Here is a 16049-nt window from a genome sequence, read left to right on the forward strand (position 1 = left end):
ATTATGGTTTTATTAACTGTGGTTTTGACGGCAGTGAAGTTGGCCTAATTAATATGACATTTTACTTTGGGTAAAAGTGTCACAAGAAGGAAAATAGGGGGGGGGGGGAATGGAATAAGCCATTTTGTGAGATCTGTAACCATGCAGATCAGTCTGGTTTTATTTTTAAAGCCTCAACCTCCTGTGCAAAAAACCCGCATTTATTATTATTACTGTTTTAATATTATGTGCAAAAGCAGTTATGTTGCATTACTTGGACAATCTGTCATGGCTGTTTGATGGCTGACCCAGCATGACGAGCACAGGCCTCAAAGGTCATTATAGGATTTTTTTACGAATGCATACATAAAACGGGTAATTGAAACACATAAAATATAAATCAGCCGTAAAGATTTACAAAGAAAATATGGCGTCAATTTTGTATAACACGACAGAGCAAAACAGAGCAGCTACAGACGCGCAAATCCGCTCATATTTATAATAGGATATTAGCAACAAATGCGTAAACTAGAGGGACTGTTTATTACCTGTTGCAATGGGGGGAAAAACGGTGAAACATGTCGGAAACCAAACTGCGAGTTTTCCAACTTAAGCTGCACACCGTGGTGCGTGTTACCCACCTTGGGGTCGACCCTCTTGAAGGCAGGGTCATCCTCGTCCACCTCGAAGTAGATCTCAGTGGTGGTGATGGACAGAGTCCCCCGGGCCACCAGGACAGGGGCCACGAGCTGGGCCGGGCTGCTCAGAACCACGGGGCCTGCAGATCAGAGCAGGATCCATCAGCATGTACAAAAATATATATACATGTTTACTAACTCTGAGGTTAATCCTGTAAAAGGGATACATGCGATTACAGGTGGTGTCATGACGCCTGTCTGTGTCCCGCCACTATACGTGCGTAAAGATGTATTATAGGCTACATCCTGTGCGTGTAAACATTAGAGATAATTAAAATGAACGACAACAATTCGGTCAGATATTGTCCGTTATGATAACTACGCCATTATTTCTCTTTATGTTTGTAGTAGTAGTAGTGTAGTTTTCACCAAACGAAAGGTTTTGGAACGCGCTTTGGTTTATGTGCATATAAACCGGGCCTGGATAAAGTAGCATTGAAACATAGGAAACCTACATGTTTGTGTGATAATACAAAATGTTTTATAACGAAACAACCAGCGCTATTTAGAAATTAAATGTTTATTAAATGTATATAAAATTAGCTCAATTGATTCCTTATTATTCTCACGTGGCCAGAGCCTATATATCTCCATAATCTATTGATATTGATATTCAGGGATGTTTTAACATGGACAGTCTGTACGTGGGCTCAGAATATAATACTAATACAAAACACTATTAATATCCTACATCATACACACGCGCATACATACAATACTACACCCTTGTTTCTACTCCAGATGTTGTTTTACTGTGTGTTTTGTGTGTGACCCTGGTCAGCTGATAGTGATCACATCTTTACTTCAGTCTCCTCCCTCTGCACCTCTTCATCCACCATGTTCTCGCATCAGTGTCGCTGTGGAGCAGTGATCTGTCTGCATGGGAGCGACTGGCTCTCGAAAAAAAGAGAAATCAGGATATTTATCGATCCGCCCTAAACTCCAAAGAGCCACTTTAATGTCTCATCAATCTTAATCTGCGTTCCTCAGCCAATTATGGCCGATAGTGTTACAGGAATACAAGTGGATTTCGGTCCCAGAGCGCCCCTTCATCGCTCTCGGAGCTGCGCAGGCAAACCGCCCTCCCTGTTTCTTTCTTTCCTCCTCAGCTCGAGTCCATTAACAGTGATCCTATCTGCTGATGCTATCAGCCCGCAGCCAATACACGGGGCTTACCAGCTCCATATGAGGAGTAAATACCTGCAGGAAACTCACGCTGTTTTATTTCAGATAACGTTCAGTATATTTTGAAAAAAGATACACAAAAAAAAAGATCAGTAAGAAATTATTATTATTATTATTATTATTATTATTAATTCATCCTTTTTGTGTTTGAGCCGTAATAGAATACAATCCTCTTCAGGTTTCAGCCCCTAAATTACAAACTCATTCACCTCTTAACACGTCCTGAGCTGATGAATTGTGCTGCAGCCCGATATACACACTGAGCTGCACATGGAGAAAGACACTGCAGCCCTGAAGCGTTAAGCCACAGCATCCATTGCTCTATAGGGAGGAAGAGGATTAGGCAGTAATCCCCTCAGGGATCTTTCCATAATTAGGCTATATGGCATTAAAATGTTTACATGAGAATAATGAAATTAAGGCCAAGTTACACAATATAAGTGGTGTATATAGACTAAAGCTTTTTTTATTATATTGAAAATGCAAATATTTGTTAAATGACTGGCTGGTTCAATGAAGTCTCATTTTGGTGTAGTGGGAGTTTGGGAGAAGTGCTGAGACGATGGGTGTGTTGTTACCCACAATCCATCTGCTGGACTGTAGCGTCTGATCGAGCCCACTCTTTTTACATTATGAGAGAAACGTAAGAGGAAGTGGGTCACTATGCTACACCTGAGCACGATCACTCATACATGTTATTTCTAACGTGTACACGCTGACTTATGATACACACACACACACACACACACAGCTGCAGTCATTATAATGTACTCAGTGTTGAGTATCTGAAAAGCAGCACCAGCTTGCTCGTCATTTGAGTCACTGAAACATTGCTTTCTCTCATTCCCACTATTTTTATGTATGTATAACATAAAACATCGAGCTGCGTGTAAAAGCCTCGAGGAATAAAAACTGCACTACTCAAAAATAAAAATACACATATATACATAAGTATACAAATAAATCAAATTAGCACTCTGGTTTATTTTCATTTTGATCTCATCCTCATTCTATATTATTATATCCTTATTATATTATATTCTGCTTGTACACGTTTGAATAAAAACATGAATTAATCAAAAAATACAAACATTTTTATAACCTTGATTTTGCTTAAGGCCGGGTAACACACAGAGTCCTCGTCTTTGTCTCACTTTCTTCCCCTGAGATTTCACACTGAGAAATGCTGTGTTGGTTTCACTCTTTTATAAACATGTCAGTATTGTGAATGGGGACTAACATGGACAGAGAAGGGCTAAATTAAGCGAGAACAAAATGGCTGTGGCTGCTAAACCACACTTCGGGGTGTACTAGCGGTTCTGCCAGCAGAACGGTCCAATGTAGCACCTCATCTTTGAGAAATGCCTTGTGAGCTGCTCACATGCTCATCTCACGCTTCCATTTTATCCAATTTTGGTTGTGATGCGTTCACAGAGAAAGGCTTATTTAATGCTAGCATGGGCAGCATTTATAATGTTTGTGGGGGAGCAAAGCTAATCATAGGTTCAGTAACCACAACTGCTCGGGCCCTTGAGTGCAGGCGCCGCCCCTTTGGCAGCGGCAGCAGGCACCGACCCAGCGGCTGGCAGGAGGAAGACTGTTGTTGACAAGGATCTCGTCCCAGATCTCTCATTAAGGCTGCTCATGCCTGTGATTGGATGCTGGTCAAACACTGACAGGGCACCCTGGTAAAAACATTATCCAAATGTTACAGTGTGAGGCGGCTCCCCTGTTGGTGAGAACATGACTTCAGCTCGCAAAAAAAAAAAAAAAAGAGATGGTTATTTCTCAATGTTTGGCTCATAATCTCTAACATGTGTACACGTCGTAAACGCACCACAAATGTTCCATCTCGACATTGCTGTTTTGTACAAGGCAGTTATGGAACTCTGAGGAGAATAGACTCTTCTTGTGTTTTCGCCCTTGTCCTGCTCTTTTCATCGGGCAGTGCGTCTGACAGACAGTGTTTGGCTGCCTGCTGGCCCTGGGACAAAGAGGAGGGGCCATCGCATCTTCCTTTGAGATTCATCTGTGGGATCATGAGAGGGGATATTTCTCTGCTCAGCAGTGTCCTTGTTCAGCCTGAGCCTCATTTACCGAGCGGCGATAACTCGGTTATATACGCAGGGCGATGAAACAGAGATTAATATGTAATTGTCGGGGAATCTATAGAGTTTCGGGCTCTATTTCATAAATTCTGCACCTGGAATGAATCTATTACACACATACATTCATACTGTTAACAAGCAAGTCAGTGGCAGCCCGGATCCTGCAGATTTGGTTAAAACAATTCAACTTTCCCTCTACACTGAATTATTCCACTGTCAGAATCCAGTAACAAAATCTCTAATGTTAGATTATGTGATAAGGTTATTTTTGCCATTTCATTACCAAAAGAAGGAACAACTTCCAATTTGCCTTTTCTCCTTTGTTATCACTGAAACGTTTTTAAGACAGCATGTATATATTCATGTGTTAATTACAAATAATTATAAATATAGATACAAATAATGCATACAGTTTCAACAACCAAAAAAAGCTAAATGTCCAGATTCCCAAATTCTCTGAGATTCAGATTTATTTCTTTATATATCATCTTTGTCACTGATGTATAGGAAATATTTATATAATTGATTATGACCACTAGCAACCAGTATAACTTTATAAGGTACAAAAAACCCTGTATCATTTCAAACCAGTAACAAATTCTGCTTCTTTCAACCACCAGCTGTTTGTATGAGGTGTTAAGTGATGGTTTGGCTTAAATGAGGAATACACGTGGCAGCATTCTTCATTTCTCCTCAAAAATCAAAACACAACTGAACTCTGGATAACTCACCTTTTAAAGCAGCTCAATGTTGGCTTGGTCGTTTGGCTCAGACTCCCAGTTTGATGCTGGTTTCATTGCAAAAGGTTTGGGCAACCGTCGCCTTGGCAGTTAGTTGCACTATTGACTGAGTATTAAAGCTGATTTAAGACACTGGATAGGAAAACAATCCCAACATTGTATTAGTCTTTCCGCAGCTGTTAAGGTCAATTTGTCTCTCAGTGATTGTTCACTGTTGAGAGAAGGATGGTGAGTTTACCAGCAGAATAATTAACTTGTTGTTCGCTCTCCCTCACTTTCCAAGTATTCGCATTCACAAAGAAAATACACATTAAGAGCAATTTTCTTGGGAAGTAAAAATATGACACGTTATTAGTTTAATCGTTGTGGTTTTATATTACCAATGGAGTGGATTATATGTACTGGAAAATGCATGTATACAGTTTTATTGACCTCAATAATTTCTACTATCAAAGAATTAGTTTATTGCTCATGTTAACTACATTTATTTTGGAGATGCACGTGTTTGAATATGCATGTGTGAATGCAGAGTTCTGAAAATGTTGTCTTAATAATATTTAATCGGTATCATCAAGGGATTTGATCACTTTGATTATTTTAGGTGTGGCCTTATTAGAATGTAATGACCAATGTAGCTGCCATATAGGACAAAGGTTTTTCATTACACAGTTATGTTGCAGTATGAATTATTAAATGAGTTTAACAACATGATCCAAACACGACAAAGTCCTTTTATAAAGATTTAAAAATTGTGTCATCCCACCATTGAAGGAGCCTTTTTAGGCAGATGGATCAAATAAGGCCACAGTAAAGTTAAGAATCAGCAAACACAGTTTTAATCACTGGTTTCTTGGGAAATCCTAAATATGAGTTGTGACATATCTGGACTGATCATCTTTCCGGTGTTAGTTTAACTTTAGGAGAGTTGCCTCTGGAGATAAACACACGAGGAAGGAACTGCGCTGAAGAGACCCAAAGCAAAACTGACAGGGACACTTATCAGACCAAAACTAAAATGCAGCTGGATCAGAGGTCAGCAGAGTTATCTGGATCAGAACTGCAGGAGCACACCAGTAAACTCACACCTCACATATATCAGATATTTAAAACTAAATAGAACTTCTATCAAATATTTACACCAGCTATTAATTGATCCAAACTCTTGCTTTGCTGTACTGATGTGTACAGTGTCCTTGTATTCGGTATCTATGCTATAAGGAAGAAAACCAAGTGCTCTCGCTCCAGCAGGGCCCACGTTGGGGATTGATGGAGGCGCTGGTGTGCAGACTTACCACCCATGTTGTCCATCTCCTTCTCCTGCAGCAGGCTGACAGCGTCATCGTCTCCCTCTAGCATCAGCTCCGTCTCCGGGTTCTGGCTCGTCACGGGCTGGATGCGGACGGACTTCTTAGACCTGACAACCTCATCCTCCACCGAGCCTGTAAATTATGCAATATTTAGAAAGAGCACTGAATATTGCACTTTCACCTCTAAAGCTCACAGACACGCACTCATAAACACATAAACACACAAACACACACTCGTGTAACTTGTGTTACTACTCATGTTAGCCACATGTGATAGAGCAACAAATCTATAAACTGACATTTATACATACAAACCTCAAACTAATCCTCATTACCACGAAGCGATGATTTATTCTAACCAGGTTCGGGAAAGTTCAGATAACACAATCTGCTTTTATAGGCTCTTAAACTGCATAACATCTTGCAAGATAAGCAACGGGAAATAAACCGTAGTCAATCTCTGCATGAAATACACAATGATATGCAGGATGAACCTGAAATGAGATGCTCTCTAATGTACTTGCCATAACATATGAAAGAATGTCACGGCACACATTCGCTCACTGAATACATTTCGCGTGGTTGAACATCAGAGGTGTTTGAGCTTTTATTTTTAGACAAGGTCAACAATGAAACACTATCTGCATCTTGAAAGACCAACAGCTGTGTCGGGGGATACAACTCCAGCTCGCAGTCGATTAGAAATATCATTTGCCGCGTTTGGAGCCTTGACAACAGCGAGAGCGAACAGACAGCACAATTAGGAGGCTGCTTACTTACAGCACGACTTCATCATAAAGCTATAGAGGAGTGCGTTTTATTGAAAAAGATGAGTTCGTACATCCTGAAAAACAAAGGGGGTCTCAAGACACATTTATCAGCTTGAATCAGCCCACATCCAACATGTGCCTGCCACACGGCCGCTCAAAACGCTCATGTGAATTTGTCTTCGAGAAGTCCAGTGTGGGAAACTCGCGTGTACGAAGAGGAAGAGCACACGTCAAGAAATGGGAGGTGGCTGACACCCGTCTGACATGTTTCCTTTCAGCGCAGTTCTTAATTCGCCTCTCCCTCCCCTGAGGAACATGTACCTTGTCTCGAAGAGGTCACATTTGACTGTTGTCAACACTGCTACCGGGAAGAAGAAAAAAATCTGCTTCCTGCTCTGTCTCATATCTGGTGTGCTTTCATCAGACGGAGGGAAGGAGTCTGTGAGTTTTCTGAAATGAATTCTGCGTAATGTTAAGGGGGAAAAAAGCCAAGCGGCGGCCAGAGATCAAAGCTGAACGAGAGAAACATAAATCTGTAATTCTGTAAACCATCATTACGCTCAGAGTAAGTGAGGATCTGCAGGCAGGCTGATGTTCTGATTGGCAAGTCTGCACCGGCTTGAGCTGACCAAATAAACTCTGCTGATTTCTGCACGCAAATGGACAAGCTCAACTGTGCAGGGCGGAGGACCACCTTTACCCACAATGCAATTTACCTCTCGCAGACAAGGTAATATGGCTGTAGATAACGAGGAATGATGAGCAATGACGTGAGGATGAAAGTGTGGCATATGACAGGAAAAGTAAAATCCTGGTGAGCGTTGACTCGGAGGTATTCGTGTGTGAGAAGTGCTGTTGTGGAAAGAGTTCGTCACTGTGAAGCCGACATGCTGTGCAGTGGTGTCGAAGCAGACTCATTAGAATTAAACAAAGAGAATATTTGATCTAAGACTCATCAGTGACCTAAAATTAAAAGAACAAAAGACAAGTGTGGGCAGAGGGAGACACTGTGTGCATACCTAATCAGCGTCTATACTGAAGGATTTACACTTTCTTTGTTCAGAGGATTTCATGGGGAAAGACGATGAAGTTTTTTTTTTTTTACTTTTGATTTTCATCACCTTTGTGGTTAGAGTGAACCGATCTCCAGAATACTGCAAACATTAACTAATAATTACAAACTGCAGAGAAATGTAATTGAAGATGTGTCTATTAGTTTCTAGAAGCCTCCAATTGTGCCAAATATTCCCCTTTCAAATCCTATGAGATGTGAATTTCCAAATAAAATAAGATACATTTTATATTCATATTTTCTATGTTATGTCCCCTTACAATACTTATATACCTGTTAGTATCTATCGAATTAACCGTAAACAGTGAACAGTCCATCAGAAGCCACAGGCACCGACCTCTGAACATCTGTAAAAACACAGGAAAAAGATTCCCAGCAGTTTCACTTCACGTCTGCTCTCGAGCTCTTCAGGATCAGTGCCAGGAGAAGCCACCGATCAGCGGTCTCGCGGGTCCCATTGTTCAATCACTGGGTTGAAACTGCCTCACAGTGCACTAATTACACTCAGTAAAGTGCTTCGCAGAGCTTTCGTGACCCCGGCGCGGGCTGATAAAGACGCGGCAGCTGTGACTGAGGGAGGCCGCCCCTGAGCACCCATCGCCGGGGTTCAACTGGTATCCAGGGTCCTGGGTTCCTTCCAGGGTGTCTACCAACAGCCAACTGTGGTGCAATCCAAATCATTTCACAATATAATCTGGATGACAAATGATGGGTCTGGATACGACGACAAGATAATTGCAGATTTTCAATTTCAACCTAGTAAAAAAATTATGATGTGAGTAAATATGTGTTGTTGCTGAAATTCCTTTTCGTGCTGAACACATTACTAAGCTCCTTAAATGTCATGTTTGATTATATATGTTTTATATTTGATAATATATAAGTGTGTAAAAAGGGATTTAAATGGCCTGTTTTTCTTGTGGTGTAATTCCTGATATTCCAGTATCAGCTGTTTGTTTTGATGATGAGGGGAGAGATTACGTTTTTAAAATCAATGGCAACAGTTTTCCCAGAAAGTGAAAGTATAAATTTCACTGGGTCTTCACCATCATAATGAACAATGGAGCTGTTAGGACAAATGGGACAAAGAAATCATTTTCCTCAGAGTGAAAAAGGAATGAAATCGAGTAGATGTGTTCTTTTGTGAACAAGCTGAAGCCCAAGTCAAATGAACTTTATATTCTTTATAATCTCTCACGACGGCTCCCACTTTGGAAATATCTCCGTGTGCAGTAGTTTTACTATTCAGTATGGAATAGATAAGAGTTGAAAGGCCTTTAAAATCAACTCTAATGCTGCTGCCAAGGGTCCATGTTTCATATGCTGCAACGCTGGAGAGCTCTGTGGCACTGGCCTTTCATTTTTACAGCCTCGGTAGAGCATGTGTTTTTCTAAGTCTCCTATGTATTATACACCCTGACTCAACAACCTCACCGCCTCTCCTCAAAAAAAGAAAAATCCACAACATCGTGTTTTACTTAAGGTTCATCTGACTTCAACCTCAAGCCAGGAGAGGGAAGAAAAGAAAAAAAAGGCTGATCTCACAAATACTCTGGGTAATTCAATATACGCGACTATAAATAAAACACAAGACACCTCAGGTTTTCATGAGGAGGGCTTGATCAGAAAGGAAAGATCTGGACAATATGCAGGGAAACGGCAGATACAGGGCTCTCGTAAAAAAGTCACAGACTGTTTGTCAGTTGATGCGATAGCTAACGTTTCGGACGCAAGGTAAAGACGCAAAGCCATCGTGACCTCTTTCTAAACAAAGACTGGGAAACTCGCTTTTAAACTCTAAGCAGGAGTGATTCTGTCTCATGTCTCGTTCTGTCAGATCCCCGGAGATAACACGCTCCACGGCGTATTTACTCCACTATCTTATAATGTACATTAGTGTTTTGAGCAGTCACTCCGACGGCCAAGTGTCGTGAGCTCTACAAATGTTTTAAATATATCTCTTCCGTTTCTCAGACTGTATCTGTTTCAAATCCTGTCCTCCTACACACCCTCTCCACGGGCTCCGCATTCCACACGGAGAGGAAAAAGTCCAGTCCACGGTGTTGCGTTACCGCCAGGGCGATGCAATTCTGCCCTCTGCCTCCTCGCTTTTTATTTACTCAGCGCTGAGAAATGAAACGAGGGGGGGAAAAATGACAGCTCCAAACTTCCTGTGATGCAAGCCATCCCTTTTTGCAGAGTACGTGTTATAGGACTGTAAAAGTAAACATAATAACTTTGATGTAGGGAAGTTTATACAGTGCAGACGTTTCCTCTTGGGTTGATCCTTATTCAATATCCTGGGATGTGCAGTGTGTGTCTGCGGCGCTGCCAGAGGTTACAAACAACCAGATCTTCTCTCCACCAAAACACGAAGAGCAGAGTCTAATAATCCCCATCTGCACCATGGCCTGTAAAGATGGACGCCGCGTCGCCACTTCCTCACGTTGGTTACAAAATAAAAAAAAAGCTCAAATATCTCTGATACGAGTGTTGCCATCTTGCATCTTGATTTCATTTGGAGCCAGAGTTTGCGCAGTAGCTGTAGCGACCGGGGCGTGGAGCTGCAGTATCGAGGTGCTGCCTGTACACGCCCTCGACGTTTCATCCAATTTCAAATACCTAATTAAAACCAAACTTCAAGATATATCAGAGTGATAAGAACTACCTAAAATGACTAAAGCCAAAAATGTATTGGACATGTAATGTGACTTTTTAGTTTTGTCCCATCTGTGAACATGGAGGAGTAGGGGTTTATGACCTATACTACAGCCAGCCATCAGGGGGCGATCAAGATGATTTGGCTCATTTTTAGGGAGCCGTCATGTCATCTATGATCCGAGCGTTAGGTTCCCGTCATAACCGTTTCCGAGCATATCGTGTATTTACCGAACGACTTCATTCAAATGTCCAGATCTGCGTGCGAGCTAATGCCCTGATGTCCTTTGTTACAGTGTAATAGGTTTGATTACAAAGCTGGAGAAGGTAAATATCACATCACCAAGCTGCTGCCTGTGCAGCGGCGAGGGGCTGTAAAGATCTGCGCCCGGGGGCAATCAGCTCTGAGAGAGGCTGCTCACCTGAAATGAGACAGCAAGGACACCCGGAGGTAAAACACCCCGTTAAACACTTGGATCAATATTAACGTGACTTCCATTTCATGCTTGCCCAGTTCCAATCACCTAACAATATACTCTGATACTGGGCTGTGGCCGGCTGTAACAGGGCATGTTATTACAGGCAGAGGGCAGAGACAGAATGTGCTGGCTAAGCTGTCAATGCTGCTAATAGACAACGAGGCAGAGTTTAAGGCAGAGTTTAACCTCCATTCACACATGTCCACGAGCGTATACGCACACTCTTACACGCAGACACGCACACTGCACAAAAGTGATTACAACGGTTCCACGATGATGCACCGGAATTGCCAATATATCAATTTTTAAAAGTTTTCTTTTGACATATACATTCCGAAGAGTTTTAAGAAGAAAGTTACTTTGGGTTGTTCTCAGAGGGGGATTTATATTTGGTTTCAACGTGGTTAATGATAATTCCAGAGAAACCTGAAAGATTACGCAAAAACTACTAGACAGATGTCACAGATGTTTATGGATCTTAATGAAGTTTCAACGCCAGGGTTTAGATTTATTTTTGCCACAGTCACTTCGTCTCAAGTCATTATCAGATTTCAAAAAAGCCAAAGGTGGTGAAAATAACTGGTCAAGCAATTCTTTTGGGAATCCAAGCATAATTAAATAAATTAGTCCAACTAATAAAATGGCAAAAAGAGTATTTCTGAATATCTAAGAAAACAATGAGGATTGTGAGACTCACTGTTCTTTGTAGAAAAAAACTAAAATAAATCTTCCTCACTTTCATTTTCCCCAAGTGAGCATAAAAGACTGACATTTACTGTGAACACAACCGTGCAAGTCTGCCCTCCTCAAACTCAAGATGGTGGCTGAGTGTATTCTGTCATCTCCTGCTGTCAAACCAGAAACTGTGTATTCAATTTGGACAACCTACGGCTTCTCCGATAGTCACGGATTTTACAGCTTTAATAACGACTCTCAGGGGCCAACTCAAACAACCCTCTTTGTTTTTCTACTCTGGTGCCTGTGCAGCCGGGAACCAACTAAAACGTTCTACAGAGTCCTTGTCAAGTCCCAGAAACAAAGTCTGGATGTTTTGACTGATGGATCTCCGACCTCGCAGCCTCTGCACCAGGGTTATCTGCTACAGACAGGTCCTATCTTTAATACCGCGCTAATTAAAAGCGAATATTCATAAAAAAAACAAAAAACACACTGACTGTCACGGTACATTTTTAAAACAAAAACTGCCAACTGTCAACCGCCAACGAAATCTACTGAAGCTCTGAAAAAGAACAAAAGCTCCCTCCTCATTTTAACTCGTAACAAAACCTGGCCTCCGCTGTGCAACCACATCAAAGCCTGCTGGAAAAAAGCCTGAGAGTGCAGCTCACCTCTCAAGGAGAGCACGAGGGCCATCTGACCGCAGGCGATCCCTTTCACTTGACACATTTATACATTATTCTGCTCATTAAAACCGCCGCGTGCCAGCAGGACTTCAACAAGTCTTCAATCAACTGCAGCGAGGCTCTAATGTCAAACAACACGGCTCAAAAACGTATTCTGGTCGATTTGATGGACAAAGTAACGCGACGTGTATTTGCGGCATTATGTTAAGGATATCTGTCACGTAATTCGTCAAAAGGAGACAATACACACAGAGTAATTTGAGCCACTGAATAGTGGGGACACAGGGAATGGATGCATTCGCTGTTTTTTATCTTCTGTCACTAAAATCCCAAAGGCAAATAGCTTGGAAAAATAAATGTTACGTTTCATGCATCCATACATGTGTTATGCAGCTTATCCTTTGAGGGTGGTAGGGCTACTGAAGCCAATACCAGCTGATCTAGAGTAAGAGGTGGGGCGCAACCGGGACAGGTCACCAGACATACAGAGACAAATGACTATACATACCCATATTCACACCTACGGGCAATTTAGAGTTGCCAATTAACCTAAGCCACATGTCGCTGGAGCGTGGGAGGAAGTCAAATCGCCTGCAGGAAACCCACACAGTCACGAGGAGAAGCATGCGAACTCCACAGAGGAAGGCCCCGGCCAGGGGGCAGTTCATGGGCCCCTTATTGCTGTGAGGCATCAGTGCTAATCACTGCAAAAAAATAATTAAAATCTATCTTTTGAGTGTCAAAACCGTTTTGATAATGAAATCTTTGTAGACGCTACATGGACAGAATTTACCAAAGCCTGCTTGGAATGGATTTGATACATGGTTAAGTTATTGGACAATTTTTGATGTCATGTGGTTTGCACTGTTGCCTGCTCCTTTGAGGAGTGATGGGGGTTGAAAGCGGATGTTTTGACGACACTGGTCGGGTCTGTTGTCAGACAGTGTAAAGGTCATGTGAATAAACGCTCACAGAGGTGTGCAGCACACCAGGAAGTTCACGTCAAGGTTATTCCAGCAACTCCTACAATACACCACTTCTATTGTTGCCAACATATATACTTCAGAAAATCATTAGAAGTCGTGTATTAGTGGGGTTGTTTTCTAAATGGGACTGAGTATATCTTGAGGTTAAAAAAAAAAAAAGTAATATATGTGAAAAACATATTAATAAGACTGATAGCCTGAAGTTGTTAAGCCTATTTGCAATAACGGTTATTCGAGGTGAGACAGTCTGCAGCAGTCTGAAAGTGTGGATGAACATCGGGGTGGATTGTGCTGCAGAAATGGTTTTAATGATGTTCTGATGTGTTTTACAGGATTACTGGTATTTACAGGTTGGCAATGTTGATGCAATCCAATGCAATACCTTTTGCTGGTAATACTGCAGATTTTAAAGACTGTAAATATTTCTACACTGAGCTCTGAAAGCTGGAACTTTTGTTTACTTGAGTCCTCCTCACAACAGAGCCATTGCGTCACCGCAAGCTCACCAAATTAGCTTAAAGCGGAAAATAATGGAACTGCCACATAATCTAAAGCAGAAGGTGCAATTACTGCATGTGTGTCTCATATATGGACCACCTGCAGCCGAGGCAGCAGCTGGCATGTGTTTATCTGCAGCGCTGCCATGATCTTCATACAGCAGCCATGGCAGCGCCGGAGCTGAAAGCAGCCAGATGACATCCTGAACGCAGCCAACGGTCAGCTTCTGTAGCTCAGCGCCGAGACGCACATGACGTCAGTGAACATTGGGCTCATTATGGATGTGTTGCTGTAAGTGTACAGTCATTTTTAAAAAAGGCAACTCTGACCATAATGCTTTGCCTGTTTTCTATTTCCCATAAAGTTGAAAAAAAGGTGCTTACTCCATTTATTTCAAAATCAATAGATTCACCCTGACTACATTTGCTCTGTTATTCAACTACAAGTGGGAGAGAAAAGACAGTTTAACAGCACCGAGCTGCTTTGCTTTTAAAGTTGGTGTTGCATGACATAAGGCAAAATTGACACAAGGTGGTGGGCAACACTACAGACTGCCTGGGTCAACAGGAAAACTTTCAGGCAAAGAGCAGAAAACGATAAAAGGGAGGAATCCAATTTGTTCCTGAGTACGTGTCGTGATGAAATTAAAAAGGGCAATAAAATGGACGTGTCATGTTCAATTCACAGAACTCATAAATATGTTACCTATAAAACTGAACCTAAGCAATACGCTAAACTACATGGACAAGCCTGGACTAAACTTTAATACCCTGTTAAGGATTTTTTTCTAAAATACTTTAATGGCAACACTGATATTCTACTTTTAACATGAGGTAAGTCTAGTGGGTTGAAAATGATTAGTGACAACAACGATCAACTCACCATATTCCTGCAGCGACTTGCACGTGATGTCTAAGTGGGTGGAGCCAGATGGGTTTCTGACAAATCTCCGCCTCCGCCGCAGGTCATCCTCCCAGTAGTCCAGACGCCAGAAGTCGTGCAGCTGACTGTGGCAGAGACGAGAGGAGGGGCAAGTTAGACAGAGCGCACGCTCCTCAGTTATGGTCGGATTACAGCGGCCAACTGTTTATCGGAGGAGAACATCTCGAGGAGAACAACCAGGTCACAGATAGTGGATTTATTAGGTCGACTACTGGCATGTTCTGCAGAGGCTCCACTAACGTTACCTCTACTGGAGCCTATAGCATCAGATCAGCAGGGAGCAGCAGCAGCAGCCGCCGCCGCACACATAAATCACAGGCACTCCCATTAACAAATACAGCATCAAATTACAAGTATAAATGGCACAGCTTGCCTCCTTTTTTTTTTACAATGTTTTTTAACAAGTCTTGTAAATCAAAGGTAGAAACCTCAACGCAGACAGCGTGGGGTTTAATGATCGGGGTCTTGGGGCTGGTTGAGGCATGAGCCTATAAAACAAGCCCCCCTCCCCTTCCCTGCATATGTGGAACCATGATTAAAATAATGTGCTGAAATATTCATTGGAATGATTCTCAGAGCCCTGGAGCAACCCGACTGAAAATTGCATTTTTATTCATTATTAATAACAGCGAATTAGGGTTGTTAAAAAAAGAGAAAGAGGGGAGGAAAAAAAAACAGTTCCAGCATGTGGTAACCATCTTTGTAAATGATTATTCCAACATTAGTGAGGACCTGGGATAATTTTATTGCTTGCAGCTAATGCAAACCATTAAGCACCAGGACTAGCATTAGGTTACTAAGTGCTGCTCGGTCCAACTGTGCACTAGCTGGAGCTATTTCAAAGCGTTGGTGCTTCCTTTAAAGGGAAATGCAGCAAAAAGAGAAAAAGGTCTTGCTTTGATTTTTACTCTTAACATGAAAGAGGAATACATAGAAAATAAGGATGATTCAAAAAATAATTGGTGTGCAGTTGACGGAGATGATCATCCTGGTTCATTTTCATCACATTTGTCAACCAAACGTGAAGAAATGTGGAACCACTCAGCTTCGTTTTGTGTGTGTGGATAGGAGAGAGCAATAACCACCCAGTGTAACTCATACAGACACTTTTATTGCTGTTTATTACACAAATATGAAGCATATAATGAGGTATAACAGATCTCTTTATGCCTTTACCTCCATTTTACGAGTAAACTAAAAATACTAGAAAGAGCCTCCAAACAAATCCACCAATCTGGTGCCGTGTGTCCACATCTGAGAGGA

General features: G+C 41.8%; 1 protein-coding gene across 4 annotated transcripts in view; it reads right to left on the reverse strand.

The window, feature by feature from the left end:
* Nucleotides 1-16049, reverse strand: part of nbeab (neurobeachin b) — a 178802-nt gene that overhangs the window by 55618 nt on the left and 107135 nt on the right. For 3 of the 4 annotated variants that reach the window (XM_034605171.1, XM_034605172.1, XM_034605170.1), the window contains 3 exons: nucleotides 14727-14851; nucleotides 6003-6149; nucleotides 621-757 (listed from right to left, as the gene is read on the reverse strand). In XM_034605171.1, coding sequence (XP_034461062.1) covers nucleotides 621-757; nucleotides 6003-6149; nucleotides 14727-14851 — 409 coding nt within the window. Of the gene's footprint in view, nucleotides 1-620; nucleotides 758-5639; nucleotides 5673-6002; nucleotides 6150-14726; nucleotides 14852-16049 lie in introns of all 4 variants that reach the window. The other variant, XM_034605173.1, reaches the window with a different exon arrangement.

The sequence above is a fragment of the Hippoglossus hippoglossus genome, chromosome 13, assembly GCF_009819705.1.
Source record: "Hippoglossus hippoglossus isolate fHipHip1 chromosome 13, fHipHip1.pri, whole genome shotgun sequence".
Taxonomy (NCBI): domain Eukaryota; kingdom Metazoa; phylum Chordata; class Actinopteri; order Pleuronectiformes; family Pleuronectidae; genus Hippoglossus; species Hippoglossus hippoglossus.